This window comes from Pseudophryne corroboree, chromosome 6, assembly GCF_028390025.1.
Source record: "Pseudophryne corroboree isolate aPseCor3 chromosome 6, aPseCor3.hap2, whole genome shotgun sequence".
NCBI lineage: Eukaryota > Metazoa > Chordata > Amphibia > Anura > Myobatrachidae > Pseudophryne > Pseudophryne corroboree.
In genome coordinates this window covers 590,251,220-590,266,824 of record NC_086449.1, presented here as the reverse complement: position 1 = coordinate 590,266,824, position 15,605 = coordinate 590,251,220, and the positions used below count along the sequence as shown (strand labels likewise).

Sequence of the window (15,605 nt, the reverse complement as noted above, 5' to 3'; positions counted from 1 at the left end):
CTTAAGAAGCCTGAAGCATGATACATAGCATCAATGGCACAATATAACTGAATTATTAGTATTATTTTTTTACAAGATGTTGGGACACAGAGCGTAGTTTGACCTCCTCGCACACATGAAGCCCCACCCCCAGGTTCTGATTGGCCCACTGGCCAGTCAGTCAAAGAACAGGGATGACCATTGGTTGGTTTAATCATCGATGGCCATCCATTACATCCATTACATTACATCCATTACATCCATTGATGGCAACTTGTCATATCACCATCATGGTAACCATCGATGGCAACCACACCAATGGTCATCCCTAAATCAAAATACTTTAATTTAGCAAACTACAGTATGTGCAGTAACACAGTAAAGTAAAAAAAAAAACATGTCAAACCTCAGGGAGATTACCACAATTTCAGGAGTCTTAAGGGGGGTACACACGGAGCGATGTTCAGCTAATTTCTAAGCAATCTGACTAGATTATTAGAAATTAGCTGAACATCGCTCCGTGTGTAGGGGTGCCGGCGACAGCGCGTCGCTATCACCGGTGCTAGATTGGACTGTATGCAGGCACAATCTAGAGGGTCGCTCATTTCACCCCCGTGTTCGACCCACCCCCGCTCAGCACATCGCGCTGTGCTGAGCGGGGGGAGAGATGTGTGCTGAGCGGTCTGTGCTAGATCGCTCAGCACACATCTCTGGGGAAATCTCCCCGTCAGTACGGCCCTTTAGTGATATTCAGGGAGATTTGGCAAGTGTGGGAGTTGCTACAGTATATTTTCCCTTTCATTGTATACAGCAGAATTCTTTGATGCTTTATAAGTGAATGACACTGATATGCACAACTGGCATCTTTTATGTTTCAATCTTTACATCATTTTGATAAACAGTGAAATCCTAATTAGCGTATTGAAATGACATGGTAAAACGAGGGAAAGACAGACTTGTTCAGTAGCTCCTATTCTCCCACTGTCAGCTGAATCGCTGTGACAAACATGGCACATACTGTCAGAGCCGGCCATAGGCATAGGCAAACTAGGCAATTGCCTAGGGCATTTGATATGCCCAGGGGCATCAGCAGCTTCTGCTGATTAAAATGATATGTGGCATGCCTATATTCTGTGTGTAATATTTCATATGCAGATACATCCACAGTCTCACACAGTATATAGGCATGCTGCATATCATTTTAATCAGCAGAAGCTGCCTGTGCATCCTAGCCACATAGCAATGCAAATAAGATGCATTTTCATCAAAAAATAGGTGCCCAACATTAGCATTGAGGCAAGATTTAAGAGGACACATCTGTATCCAAGAAGAGGCAGAGGTCACAGTGTTAGTGGCAGTGTGAGTGCTGTGTGCATGTGAGTGGGTAGGTTGTGCAGTAGTGTTCAGAATATGTGTAAGGAGCATTATGTGTGTCATGTAAAAATGCATTAATAATGTGCAACATATGTGTAAGGGGCACTATGTGTGTCATTATATGTATAAGGGCATTAATAATGTGCAGTATATGTGTAACAGGGTACTACTGTATGTGTGTCATTATGTGTATAGGGGCACTAATAATGTGCGGCATATGTGTAAGGGACATTATGTGTAAAAGGACATTAATAAAGGTTGTCATAATGCGTAAGGGGAATTATGTTTATAAGGACATTAATAATGTGTCTCATATGTGTAAGGGGCATTACTCTGTTTCATTATGTGTATAAGGTGCTCTACTATGTGTCGTTGCGTATAGAAAGGGCACTACTGTGCCATCTAATGTGAATAAAGAGCAATAGGGTGTGGTGTAATGTGAATTTCAGTGTGATGTATTGTGAATAAGGGGCTCTACTGTGAGGAGTAACGTTTATAAGGTAAAGTGATACTACTGTGGGATGTAATATGAATTATGGACACTATCGCATGATCAAATGTGAATAAAGTTGCATTACTGTGTGGCGTAATTGGAATTGGGGGTACTATTGTGTGGCCATGCCCCTTGCCAGCAAAAACACACCCCTTTTTGGGCTGTGTGCCAAATGTGTGAACTGTTCCTATTTAAAATATAGGGGGTACAAACACCAAAATAAGGACTGCTATGGGTGATGGGTGACGGTGCTGGGAAAGAGGTGCAAGGTCAGAGGCAGAACTAGCGATGGTGCTAGGGGGCACCAGCCAAAATCTTGCCTAGGGCATCATATTGGCTAGGGCCGGCTCTGCATACTGTAGATGTGGCCTCAAAACATTTCACTATCTGCCTCTGAACTTCTGCATCATGGACTGTGCACATACATAGGATTTAAGAGCCAAAGTATACTACAGTAATACAAAAGGTATATCATATTTGACAAAACATGCTTTACACATATATAATGATTATTATTATTATTATTATTATTACTACTTTATCAATACTGTTGCCAAATGGCTTCTCTTACAAAACACGCACTGCTGTGGGGGTGACCAATAAAGGGTTTTTAATTCTGTTGTTTTCCTGTTTCAGGTGCTGGCTGTGTCTGATGGAGGTGAGTCACAACCCTCATTCGGTCGTGATTTTATGAAACAATCTGAAATATGTTATATGAGAAACGTTATATAGGAAGGAGAAAAGGGGGAGACATGAGCAATAGGGTGAAGAATATGGGGAGACAAGAGGGATAGAGGAGACAGGAGGAATACGGGAATAGGTGGAGACAGAAGGACTAGCGGGAGGAATAGAGAGAACTAGGAGGAATAAGTGTAGATAGATGGGAAAATGGGGGGGAGGGATAGGAAAAAAATGGCGCCAACAGGGGATGGGATATTTATTTTACCCCTCTCCTGTCTACTATCCTAAACCTAACCCGCTAGAGCTAAGACTCGGGGGGTGGTGGCTAGAACTAACCCCTCCCTCTAGTGCCTAAACCCCCCCCCCCCTTGTGTTCTAGTGACCTTGATAGTCAGGCAGTCGGTGTTCTGCCGCTAGGATACAAATTGGTGTTGGGATTCCGGGGTCAGTCACATGACCGCTGGCATCCCGACTGCTGGGATGCTAACCGCATTCCAAAAAATTCCCTGAAAAATAGCAAATGATCCGTCAGTATTGTTATATATACCTAATGCTCACTAATCACGGCATGGCTATGGACTTTAAGGTTGATGTGAAGAATAGATTGAAAACATAAAGACTCCAAATACACAAATATCTATATTTCAAATATTTATTATATAAATATCACTTTATTTTGAAATGTAGTGAAAGGTGGTGTTTTAACCACTTGCCTGGCATGATCTCATCAGATGAGACCACACCAGCAAGTGCTCTATCTGACCTGGTCGCACAGGATGTGACCACTCAGATAAAGTGTGTTAGCAGCTGCAGGGAAGGGAAACTTCTCTCTACTGATGCTCTCAGAGGGACCGGAAGGTCCCTCTGCCTCCCTGCACCCTCCCCTCAGTGTTGGCATGCTGCCGATCAGTCAGCACAGCAGGAACCCCCCAAGCCACCACCCCCCTTGTGTACCTGGCAACTGTCTTGGGTGTAAAAAGTTGCGATGTTACCAATGTTCCGATGTTACCGATCTTCCCAACCGATGTTCCGATGTTTGAGATTTTTTTTATTTTTTTTTAATCTACATTTTTTTTATTAAAATCATTTTGGATAGGGTTAAATTCATGTTCTTCACCTAATTCACTCATAACCCCCCTCCAACCCGACAATTTCTGAGCATTTTTTTTGGGGGGGGTGGGGGTGGGGGGAATAATCAGTTAAGTGCTTAAGGCTTATCACCAATAACTAGAGATGGAAAATGGATGAATACATTCAGTGTTGGACTGGGGCATGTAGGGCCCGCCGGGGGAATGCAGTGGTAAGGGCCTGGTTTAGGGGTGTGGCCAGTCTGCAGAGGGGGTGTGGCCTGCCTCCTCATTGGTTTGACTAACCATTAGAGAGTGCAACGTCTGGGCCCCTTCAGAAATATATACAGTAAATTCAGCTGCTGCATGCATGATAATGTACCAGATTAATAACAGCAATGCACTGTAGAAAATATAGTACACCATAGTCCAGTATAAGGTAACATACACAGAGTTGCCGACTTCTGGGCTGCTCTCTCCGGGAGAGAGCAGCCGGTCGGCTCAGCAGGGGGGGCGGGCAGTGAGGTGACGTGACAGGGGGCGGGCCAAAGGCGGAATGGGGGTGGACCAGAGGCAGAATGGGGGTGTGGCTTCTGGATCACACCATTTAAGCCACGCCCCCCGCTGTGTAATGCCGCTATTTCCGGCATTATACAGCAGGAGGCGTGGTTATGATGACGCGATTCAACAAGAATCGCGTCATCGCCTGCCCGGATCGCCCACTTTACTCGCTAAGTGGGCGGCGAGCAGGGGGTGACCCCCGGAAATCGGGAGACTTGCCTGCTCTTCCGGGGGGCCGGGGGGGTCACCCGTTTTTCGGGAGCCTCCCGGCCATTCCGGGAGGGTAGGCAAGTATGAACATACATCTAATGTAGAAGTAAAGTGCACAGTCTGGAACCTGATCCTTAGAGCAGGAGGTGGGCCCCCAGGCAATAGGGCCCACCAGTGGTTTCCCCTGTACCCCTGTGGGCCAGTCCAAGCCTGAATACATTAATTGGCCACAGGTAACTTGTCTGCCTTAGGCCACAATCTTACTAGCCAACTCACAGCAACTTCTGTCCCTAAGCACAGACACTATAGTGCCTGTCATTGTCCTGACAGTGTTTTGGAGATAAGAAATAACAAAAAGGCTCTTTTCAAATGCAAGACATGACTGCTCACAGATACTTTTGCTGGATTCCAATGGGTCTTACTGAAATGAGACTGTATGTTAACTTGTTTCTACAAGCTGGTTACTAGAATAATGGATTGCATCTGTTATATTTGATTGACAGTAGAAGCATGATTGCATCCTCCCTTATGTGTGTTGTGGGTTTTTGGAAATTAACTTTAGTGCACGGTCACCTGAAGGATGCAGGTAAGTAGGAGAACATACCTTTGTGTCCTTAGCAATGTTAGATTTAACAAATATTTAGGAATAAATGAGAGCATAGCTGTAGTACTTGTCTTGTGATACATTCCAATTTGTTTTGTAGAATTGAATAAGACTGATTTAGATGGACGGGGCAGTGATCAAAGTCTTAACAGCTTGCCCAGTGTCCAGAGCGCTGGACTTGTGTCAGAGAGATCGGTCGCCAGCTGGGCAGTATCGTTTGACAGACTTCTTAAAGACAAACTTGGAATTGAGTATTTTACGGTATGTTACACTTAGAAAGCAAAATCTATTTAAATGAAAAAGGAGATACATGTTAAAAGCATTCCAGATTATTCTCAATTGTTTATGTGTGCACATGAGTGGCAGCATGGAAGGTGTAATGGTTAGCATTACTGCCTCACAGCATTGAGGTCATGGATTCCCACCATGACCCTAGCTGTGTGGAGTTTGTATATTCTCCCTGTACTTGTGTGGGTTTCCTCCCACAATCCAAAAATATACAGGGAGGTTAATTAGCTCTCAACAAAATTAACCCTAGCGTGACTGTGTGCATGTACATGTGGTAGGGAATATAGATTGTAAGCTCCACTGCGGCAGGCACTGATGTAAATGGCCAACTATGCTCTATAAAGTGTTGCGGAATATGTGTGTGCTATTTAAATAACTACCAATAAATAAATGAATGTTTGTGTCTGTTAATGTTTTCCAAGTACAGTGTGCATGTTTCTTTGTATGTATAGTGTATGTGTATAATGAGGAAAGTGCTTGTAACTGCAGGGGTAGGCAACATACTGTATGACACTCCAGATGCTGTGGAACTGCACATCCCAGCATGCCCTGCTACAGTTTTGCAGTTACGGGATGCTAAAGCTGTGACAGGGTATCTTGGAATGTATAGTTTCATGGCCGTTGAACTGTCGGATGTTGACTACTCCTGTGTTACTGTGTGATTGTGTAATTGTCTAGTCTTATGTATCCATGTGATTGTAATGCTCTGTTTTACTGACAGTGTTGTTAAGTACAATTACAAGAAATAGTAGGTGGGTATAGCTGTAGCAATGGACCTTTGCTGGGGAATGGTATAGCCCACGTAAGTAAACCATAGCATCTTGACATCTCCTGAAACTAAACTATCAACCAAATATTGCTACTTGGGTTTTTTGTGGTCATTCTTCTGCTTTTTCCCGTCTCTTAATAATGCAGTTATTTTGTATCCCCCACGTAAGGATCTATCGTTACAACCAGCACCTTTATCATCTAAGCAGTGATTCAAACAGCTGCATTTTCTGATTAAAATGACTGAACATTAACTGTTCTCATCAAGATTCATATAGATTATCCATATGAAGTGAAAGATAATTAGTTATACGGTACAGCTGTGTGGACATGTAGTGTTAGAATATTTGAGGGCAACATTCTGAATAAGGTTTATTGACGTGTGTGACCTATTGTGTGACCTATAGGTAGAAAAGTTAAAGTCATATGTCCACTGCTAATATGGATGGCCACTGCTAAGGTATATTACATTAGCTCCTGTATACCATATATGAACCCCGATGGTTCATTATACAATGGTGCAGCATTATAGACTTTGGGGGTGATTCAGACCTGATCCCTGCCGTGTGTTTTCGCACAGTAGGCGATCAGGTCATAACTGCGCATGTGTATGCACCGCAATGCGCACACGTGTCGGACAACAACGAAGGGCATTGCCGGTCAGCGACAGGATGGTGTGAAAATTCCGATCGCATGGGTGTTCGAAGATTGACAGGAAGAGGCCGCTTGTGGGTGGCAACTGACCATTTACAGGGAGTGTCCAGAAAAACGCAGGCATGCCCAAGCGTTTTCAGGGAGGGTGTCTGACGTCTGCTCCGGCCCCGATCAACCTGATTCCATCGCACTGTAGGAGTAAGTCCTGGGCTGCACAGAGACTGCACAAAGTGGATAATTGCAGCTCGGCGAATTTACATCCCCCTGGAGGCGGTGACTATCTGAACGCAGGACAGCAAAGTTAGCAGCTCAGCGATCAGGTCTGAATCACCCCCTTTGTTACTCTATATATAGTAATAAAGGCGGATCTGATATCTGGCTCCCTTTTTACTTTTTTGTTTTGGGCCACAATGTAGCCCCGCCCACAGTTCCAGGCCATTGCTATCTATCACAAAGGGTGGGGGGGGGGGGGGAGTGGGAGCAGAGCTGAAAGCTGGCTCACTTCTAGTCTCCCCCTGACAGTCCTTGTATTTCCAGTGACTAAAAAAATGATTACGGCCCTGGATAATATGTATAAGTTATAAATATCTTATTTGTATAATTCTAATCATTTTTATAGTCAAAACTGTGTAGTATACTGGAGTATGACAGGTGAGGCTCTGCCTTGCGTGCCTACCCTGACTGCTCAGCACTACCTGGGTCATACTGAAAGAGCAATGATCAGGATAGCTTTTCTTACTAACCAATGGCCAAGAAGCTTGGAATGAGTGAAAAGAGCTTTCCCTGGGATCAACTGTAGCGAATAATGCATCTCACCCATTACCCCAGTGTTAAAGCTGACGCCTGGGTGATGTCACCCATCTTACCAGCTTCTAGGATGTTATCTAGAGGAAATACTGTACTGTGATTGCGTGTATTGCTGCAGCACCCTTATCTGGACTCCGAGTTACCCATATATGTGTGTGTAGTAAGATGCTTTTCGATTGTTCCCTAAGTAATGGGCGGGTTGTGACAAGAAAATACTTAAGCAACTGCTATATTGAATTTGACATTATACTAAGCCTTGGAGAGTTATAAAGTGGACAGAGATAAAGTAGCAGCCAATCAGCTCCTAGCTGCCATATAACAGGCTGGGTTTGAAAAATGACAGGAGCTGGTTGGCTGGCACGTTATCTCCATCCACTTTATCTCTCTCCAAGGCTGAGTACATCCCCCCCTGTGTTCTGATGAATCATCTTCCTCTACTACTATTGAAGGCAGTAATGTCCCCACCCAGACACTTGTTCCCAAGGACTGGGAGCAGCATCTGCAGGTCTGGGCTCCTAGTGTAACACTATTGTTTTCTAAAGGTGTTGATATGCAGATGATATAAACCTTTACTACAAAGCACATGAAAATTGTATTATCTCTTATTATCTTCCATTTTTTTAAAAGCAGAGATAAAATGTATTTTTTTTATTCATAAAGTAGTGACAGCAATAATAACAGTTCATAGCATAAGCAATGTCTCCACTTGTCTGCCCTAAGGTGCACCAGTCAGCCAACTTAGATGATGATGTCTGTTGCATGATGCATTAAAGGAGTGATCCGGTGTGGAGGCTGATTACCTGGGGGTATAGGTTTCACTGGCAACCAAAGGAAGCACTTTATGTGAGTCTCATTGGCTTCCACTGGATTACCATGGACATCTGAACTCATTGTACTGCATTGTAAGGCTCTTTCATGGGGGATGTAGTTATTAGGAGACCACTGGTCACAATACCAGCCCCTCCATCCCACCTCCTGAAAAAGTGTCAGCATGCTGACTAATAGGGACTATTCCCACCCGTGGGTGTCCCCAACACCCATAGAGTAGGAACAGAACCTGTGGTGTAGCTCACCACCGAGCCCGCAAGGGGCTTTGTTGCGCTCGCATAAAGTATAATTATGTACAGTATTTGCAGGGTGAGTTACAGACAGTAGAGCTTGGAGAAGATGTTACAGAACCTGGGGTGCATGAGAAGACTGGGACATCATGTATGACAGCTGGATATATATGTCCTTTTGTGCATTAGTAGTATGTACGTTGCTCAGTATATGATTAGTTGGGTTTTTTATTCTTCCTGACAGGTTCTCTCCAAGTGTTCTCATTCACATTACTCTTCTGCCGCAGGAATTCCTAAAGAAAGAATACAGTGCTGAGAATATATACTTCTGGAAATCTTGTGAGACGTTCCAGGGCATTTCACCGGATGACACTGAGCAGGTAACTAAAAAAGATACTATACATTTAAATATCTATACACCTGGCTTAATTTAATACTATGACAGTTGTATTTAACATTACAGGTTGAGTATCCCATATCCAAATATTCCAAAATATGGAATATTCCAAAATACAGATATTTTTGGAGTGATAGTGAAACCTTTGTTTTCTGATGGCTCAATGTACACAAGCTTTGTTTAATGCACAAAGTTATTAAAAATATTGTATTAAATGACATTCAGGCTGTAAGTATAAGGTGTATATGTAACATAAATGCATTCTGTGCTTAGATTTAGGTCCCATCACCATGATATCTCATTATGGTATGCAATTATTCCAAAATATGGAAAATTCCGATATCCAAAATACTTCTGGTCCCAAGCATTTTGGATAAGGAATACTCAACCTGTAGTAGGCAGCTATATATGACTTTCTGGGCTACTAACTGGATGTCTATATAAAGAGTGACATCCTGATATCTGACAGTTCAGCACCTGACAGATCCAGTACACACACACACACACACACACACACACACACACACACACACACACACACACACACACACACACACACACACACACACACACACACACACACACACACACACACACACACACACCACTAAGAGGTCTATTTACTAAGCCTTGGATGGAGATAAAGTTGCTGGAGATAAAGTACCAGCCAATCGGCTCCTAACTGTCATTTTTCAAACACAGCCTGTGGCCATAGCAGTTAGAAGCCGATTGGCTGGTACTTTATCTCCAGCGACTTTATTTCCATCCAAGGCTTAGTAAATAGACCCCTTATTCTCTTACTTCCCGATATGTTGGGAAGCTGAAATGTAATATAGATATTCTGCAGGTGGGAAATAGGAAAACTAGGTAATTAGAATGTTAATAAATCTCCCCTAAGGGATGAAAAGGGGGTTGACATAATGACGTCATTACCGATGCATGGCTTGCGTTGCTTGAATGACAATGCCCAAATGGACAATCGGATAAAAATTTGGATTGCACCTCTGGTGGGTAGAATTTGATAAACTACAAAAATAGTCCTGTCACTTTTTACCGTATCTGCTACCGGTGCTCTTCGGGTAACGCCAAGAACCATGGATTAATATTTACTTACATTAAGACGTCTCAAATTTACATCTCTATAGATTTACCAAAATTTTTTGTTTTTCACAATAATGTTTATTGGATTTTAATTTTCAACAAACATAGAAGAACAGAAAGACAAAACACAGAAACATTAGGGAACACTGAAAATAAGGGGGGGGGGAGTTGCTAGAAAAGTCTTACATCAAAGGGCCGAAACCTGCATAAAAAAACCCAATCAATTTCACATATTATAAGTAAGATAAGGTATCACACATGCTAACTCAAGTCAGAGGGACCATCTTATGGGTCAGAAATAGGAGAATGGAAAAACATTAAACTCTATTGGAGCGATAAATATGGTAGATTGTTCCATTAGTTTCATGAACTCTCCCCATCTGAGCCATTTAATGTGAATAAATGAAGCAGCGGAAGAATAATCACTTTCCGCCGTTTCAAATAAATAATACTTATGAATTTTATCTGTGATAACTGTAATGTTGGGGACCAGAGGGGATTTCCACATCTGGGCAATAGAGGCCTTGGCCGCTATCAGTATATGTCCCATAAGGTACCTGTCTCCCTGGGACATTCTTCCTGGGTAACAATGAAATAAAGCTGTCGAAGGTACTGCAGAGACTACAAATCCTAGTACTTCGCTAATCATAGAAATACCTCCTTTCAGACAGGGCATGCCCACAAAATGTGATAGATATCTCCTACCGAGCCACAATTCCTCCAACAAAACTGGGATACCGAGGGCCATATCTTATATTGCTGCTCTGGGGTGAAGTAGGACTTAGGAATTAGTTTATAATACATCTCAGTGTGATTAACACATTTAGAGATATTTAACCACTTAACTGATGATTTTCCCCCCCCAAAAAAAACTGCTCAGAAATTGTCATTTTTTTATGAGTGATTTAGGTGAAGAACATGAGTTTAACCCTATCCAAAATGCTTTTAGTTTAAAAAAAAATAAAAAAATTTTTTTTTTAGTTTTTTTTTTTTAAATTTAGAAACATCGATCAGGAACATTGCGACCATCGGAACATTGGTAACATAGCAACCATCCCGACTTAGGGGCCATGATTTACACTTACCAGCGGCTGCTATTGTCTGCATCTGCTGGGGGTGGGGGGTCCTGTCATGCTGACCGATCAGCAATGATCGGCAGTATGGCAACACTGGTGGCTGGGTGCTGGAAGGCAGACGGACCTTCCAGTCCTCTGAGAGCAGCAGCAGAGGGAAGTTTCCATTCCCTGCCGCTGCTAACACTGTTTATCTGACTGCGACAAGGTCTGATAAAGCACTTGCAGGCATGGTCGCATCTTGTGCAACCATGCCAGGCAAGTGATCAAGGATGTTTTAAAGATAATGTCCCAATCTTCTACATTCAGAGCTTAGGAGAAGACTTCAAATCAAGTCTTGATACCACTAAGAAATGTTACCCCTCTGCAATGAAAATTTGAGTCTGCACACTAATAATGGAGGAAAAAACAATTTGTTTAATGGTAGCGACACATAGCTCTGTAACCAGTGTCTCAATTGTAAATATTCATAGAAATCTTGAGACTGGATATTAAACTTACTTTGGAGAAATGAGAAAGATGCTAACCCATCCTCCTGAAGCACATCGGAGGTTAAGCCTAAACAGCCCATGAGTCAAATTACAAGGATGGGATTAAGGCAGCTGTAGCTTGTAAAGATAGCTCCTGGGATGGTAATGTGGTCTCCTTACTAGAGGATATACATTTGCACCATACCTGGACTGTCATATACACTGCTTTACAGGTATTCATTTGGGAGGCATTTGGGAGGCATTTACTGTTGTGGGCAACTGGAAGACTAAACGGAAACATGATAGTTTTTTCAATAATCACTCATGCTTTCAGGGAATCAGGTAAACCAATCTTTAATCTGTCTTAATATACAAGCAGTGATATGCTTCAAAATCTGGAAAGGCAGCACCTCTTCTAGTTTTTGGAAGAGAGATAGTATTCCTAGCAATCTTGGGTTTAGAACATTTCCAAATGTACGTACTTAATAAAAATTTGGTTATGTTTATTCTGAAGAGGTCTAGGAATAGTACAGTAAAGGTACATCAGCTTGGGTAGGAGCACCATTTTAGCAGCCGCTATACGCCCCAACCAAGATACTTCTTACATCATCTACTCTTTAGTCAGTTCCTCAAAAGCTTTCATTAAGGGTCTAAAGTTGCAATCTATTAAATCACAGTCTCTGCTTCAAAACCGAATGTAATTGGGGAAGTGAGATCTTAGGTTTCAGTAGACATAAGAGAATGTCATGTGCAAAAAGACTAATCTTATGAGAAGTATTCCCAATATTAGGACCTTGAATGGAATCTAATAATCTAATGCTGCTTTCACATTGCAAAACCTGCTTTTGAAACGGTTCTTTAAACGGTTCTTAAAACGGGTCTGAGCAGTTAAACCCCCTTCACATCGCATGTTGTAACCAGTATATTACGATTTCATTACCGTTTTGGTACCTTTCACACTGAACCCGTTTCACCCATACAAAACAGTGGTTGTCATTTTAAATGTTATTTCCTGCTTCTGCCTGGTGAGATCACACATGGAGACAGCCTATCACCTTCTGGGGCTTTCACACTGCACAATTAAACGGGTCTGAAACGGGTAGGACCCTGCTTTTTTACCGTTTCAAAATACCGGTATTTTGTAAACGGTAAATTGAAGGTGACCCTTTCACATCGCAACTCGAACCGTTTAGGAAGCCAGTAAAAACGGCAAATTACCGGGTACAAGCTGCGGTGTGAAAGGGGTATAATTCTCTCAGCCAGGGGCTCAATCGCCAGCGCAAAGATAAGAGGTGATAAAGGACATCCTTGTCGCATACCATTGTTGATATGAAACCCCAAGAAGCGGCATCCATTAACATAATCTTTAGCAGACTTACCAACTTTTTAACACTCATCTATATTTACAACCATGAAAATCAGACACTCCAGTGTGAAGAACGGGTAGAACAGCCAGTATATATATCTATCTCTATATATATCTATATCTATATCTATAGATAGATACCAAACAGAAAGCCCAGCACTCTCCTAAGCAGCTTCATTCACCTTAATGCTTTAATATACATCTGAATAAACAATGGGGTTTTGGTTCATGAGTTGTACAATGCATGTAAGCTTGCGTCCCACTCCATGGGACCCCATTTCACTGCAAGTCCTACTCTATCACAAACTTTCACATAGATTTTATAGAAACCTGGCAACTGCTGTCTCATAAGGGAATATGTGCTTATCTGGTTTAAAGCTTACCTGCCACACTTATGGCTTTTAAAAGGTAAGACAGTCACCAACACAAATAACACAACTACACACGTGTGCTTACCTGGTTTACAGCTCACCTGCCAACAGACTACTGGCTTTCAAAGTGAGACAGTCACCAACACACCTAAATAGCAGCTGATCCAGGTTAAAGGTAAATGAGCTTAGGGGTGCATGAGAGAGAGATATGGCCACAAATGGGCCAATTAAAAATTAACCCTGTTATACAAACAAACACAAGGAACCACTGCACTCGCCATTCCCAGGGGTTGGGGTGCGGTGGGCTGTGACCACCAAACTCAAATATACCAAACAGAAAACCCTGCACTCTCCTAAGCAGCTTCATTCACCTTAATGCTTTAGTATACATCTGAATAAACAATGGGGTTTTGGTTTATGAATTGTACAATGCATGGAAGCTTGCGTCCCACTCCACGGGACCCCATTTCACCGCAAGTCCTACTCTATCACAAACTTTCACATAGATTTTATAGAAACCTGGCAACTGCTGTCTCATAGAGGAAAATGTGCTTATCTGGTTTAAAGCCTACCTGCCACACTTATGGCTTTTAAAAGGTAAGACAGTCACCAACACAACTAACACAACTACACAAGTGTGCTTACCTGGTTTACAGCTCACCTGCCAACAGACTACTGGCTTTCAAAGTGAGACAGTCGCCAACACACCTAAATAGCAGCTGATCCAGGTTAAAGGTAAATGAGCTTAGGGGTGCATGATATATAGATAGATAGATAGATAGATATTTTGCTATAATACTCAACACCAGACGTTCACCATTATCCATCATGTATACAGAGAAAAGTGATTTGTGCCTTGCACCTCATTCAAATAATATCATGTACACTGTCTAGGTTACAAAAATGTGCAACCTACAGATAAACAACCAAATATGTAAATTCAGTGCAATGTATATATGGTTACGTATGGGACATATTTATTCACCTGAACAAGCAAACTAGTAAAACCACTTGTAAGCTAATACTAGACATGGAGCGAGTGAAGTACAATAGCAATATCTTTATGATCGAGATTTATCAAAGCTTGGAGAGAAATAAACTGCCGAGACATAAAGGGGCAGATGTATTAACCTGGAGAAGGCATAAGGAAGTGATAAACCAGTGATATGTGCATGGTGATAAAGGCAGCAGCCAATCAGATCCTAACTGTTAATTTACATATTGGAGCTGATTGGCTGGTGCCTTTATCACCTTGCACATATCACTGGTTTATCACTTCCTTATGCCTTCTCCAGGTCAATACATCTGCCCCAAAGTCAGCTCCTAACTATCATATTCCAAACACAATCTTTAAAATGACAGCTAGGAGCTGATTGGTTGTTACCATATGTCACTCCAAGCTTTGATAAATCTCCCCTTATATCTGAAAACATCTTTTACGTCTCTTTTGAATTGTCTTTGGGTTTAGTCAGTAACATGTGGAGGGTGGAGAATAGTGTAGATTACTTATAATTTGTAACTGTTTTTATAATCATCCCACATTGGGGGTCATTCCGAGTTGTTCGCTCGCAAGCTGCTTTTAGCAGCTTTGCACACGCTAAGCCGCCGCCTACTGGGAGTGAATCTTACCTTATCAAAATTGCGAACGAAAGATTAGCAAAATTGCGAATAGACACTTCTTAGCAGTTTCTGAGTAGCTCCACACTTACTCGGCAACTGCGGTCAGTTTCGTTCCTGGTTTGACGTCACAAACACTCCCAGCGTTCGCCCAGACACTCCCCCGTTTCTTCAGACACTCCCGCATTTTTCCCAGAAACGGTAGCGTTTTTTCGCACACACCCATAAAACGGCCAGTTTCCGCCCAGAAACACCCACTTCCTGTCAATCACATTACGATCACCAGAACGAAGAAAAAAACTCGTAATGCCGTGAGTAAAATACCTAACTGCATAGCAAATTTACTTGGCGCAGTCGCACTGCGGACATTGCGCATGCGCAATTAGCGACTAATCGCTCCGTTGCGAGAAAAATATAACGAGCGAACAACTCGGAATGACCCCCATTGTCTATTCAATAAACTGTACTGCCTTGTACCCTATATGGTAATATGACTATAGAAGGTGTGACAAATTAGGGGCTTTTATAAAATAAAATAAGATAATGTATTGATGGGAAAACAGAATTAGGGTCAGGAACTGTGGCAGATGACATATAAATGTAAACACATTATATTGTGCAGTGCAATCTTAAATATAAACTTTTAAGCACAGAAAAAAAGGGCAA

At 42.2% G+C, this 15,605-nt stretch overlaps 1 protein-coding gene across 2 annotated transcripts in view; it reads left to right on the top strand.

Moving 5' to 3' along the window:
• The window catches only part of RGS14 (regulator of G protein signaling 14), a 215,909-nt gene that overhangs the window by 121,474 nt on the left and 78,830 nt on the right, over positions 1-15,605 (top strand). For both annotated transcript variants that reach the window (XM_063927993.1, XM_063927994.1), the window contains 3 exons: positions 2,483-2,504; positions 5,070-5,230; positions 8,832-8,924. In XM_063927993.1, the coding sequence (XP_063784063.1) occupies positions 2,483-2,504; positions 5,070-5,230; positions 8,832-8,924 (276 nt within the window). The remainder of the gene's footprint in view (positions 1-2,482; positions 2,505-5,069; positions 5,231-8,831; positions 8,925-15,605) is intronic.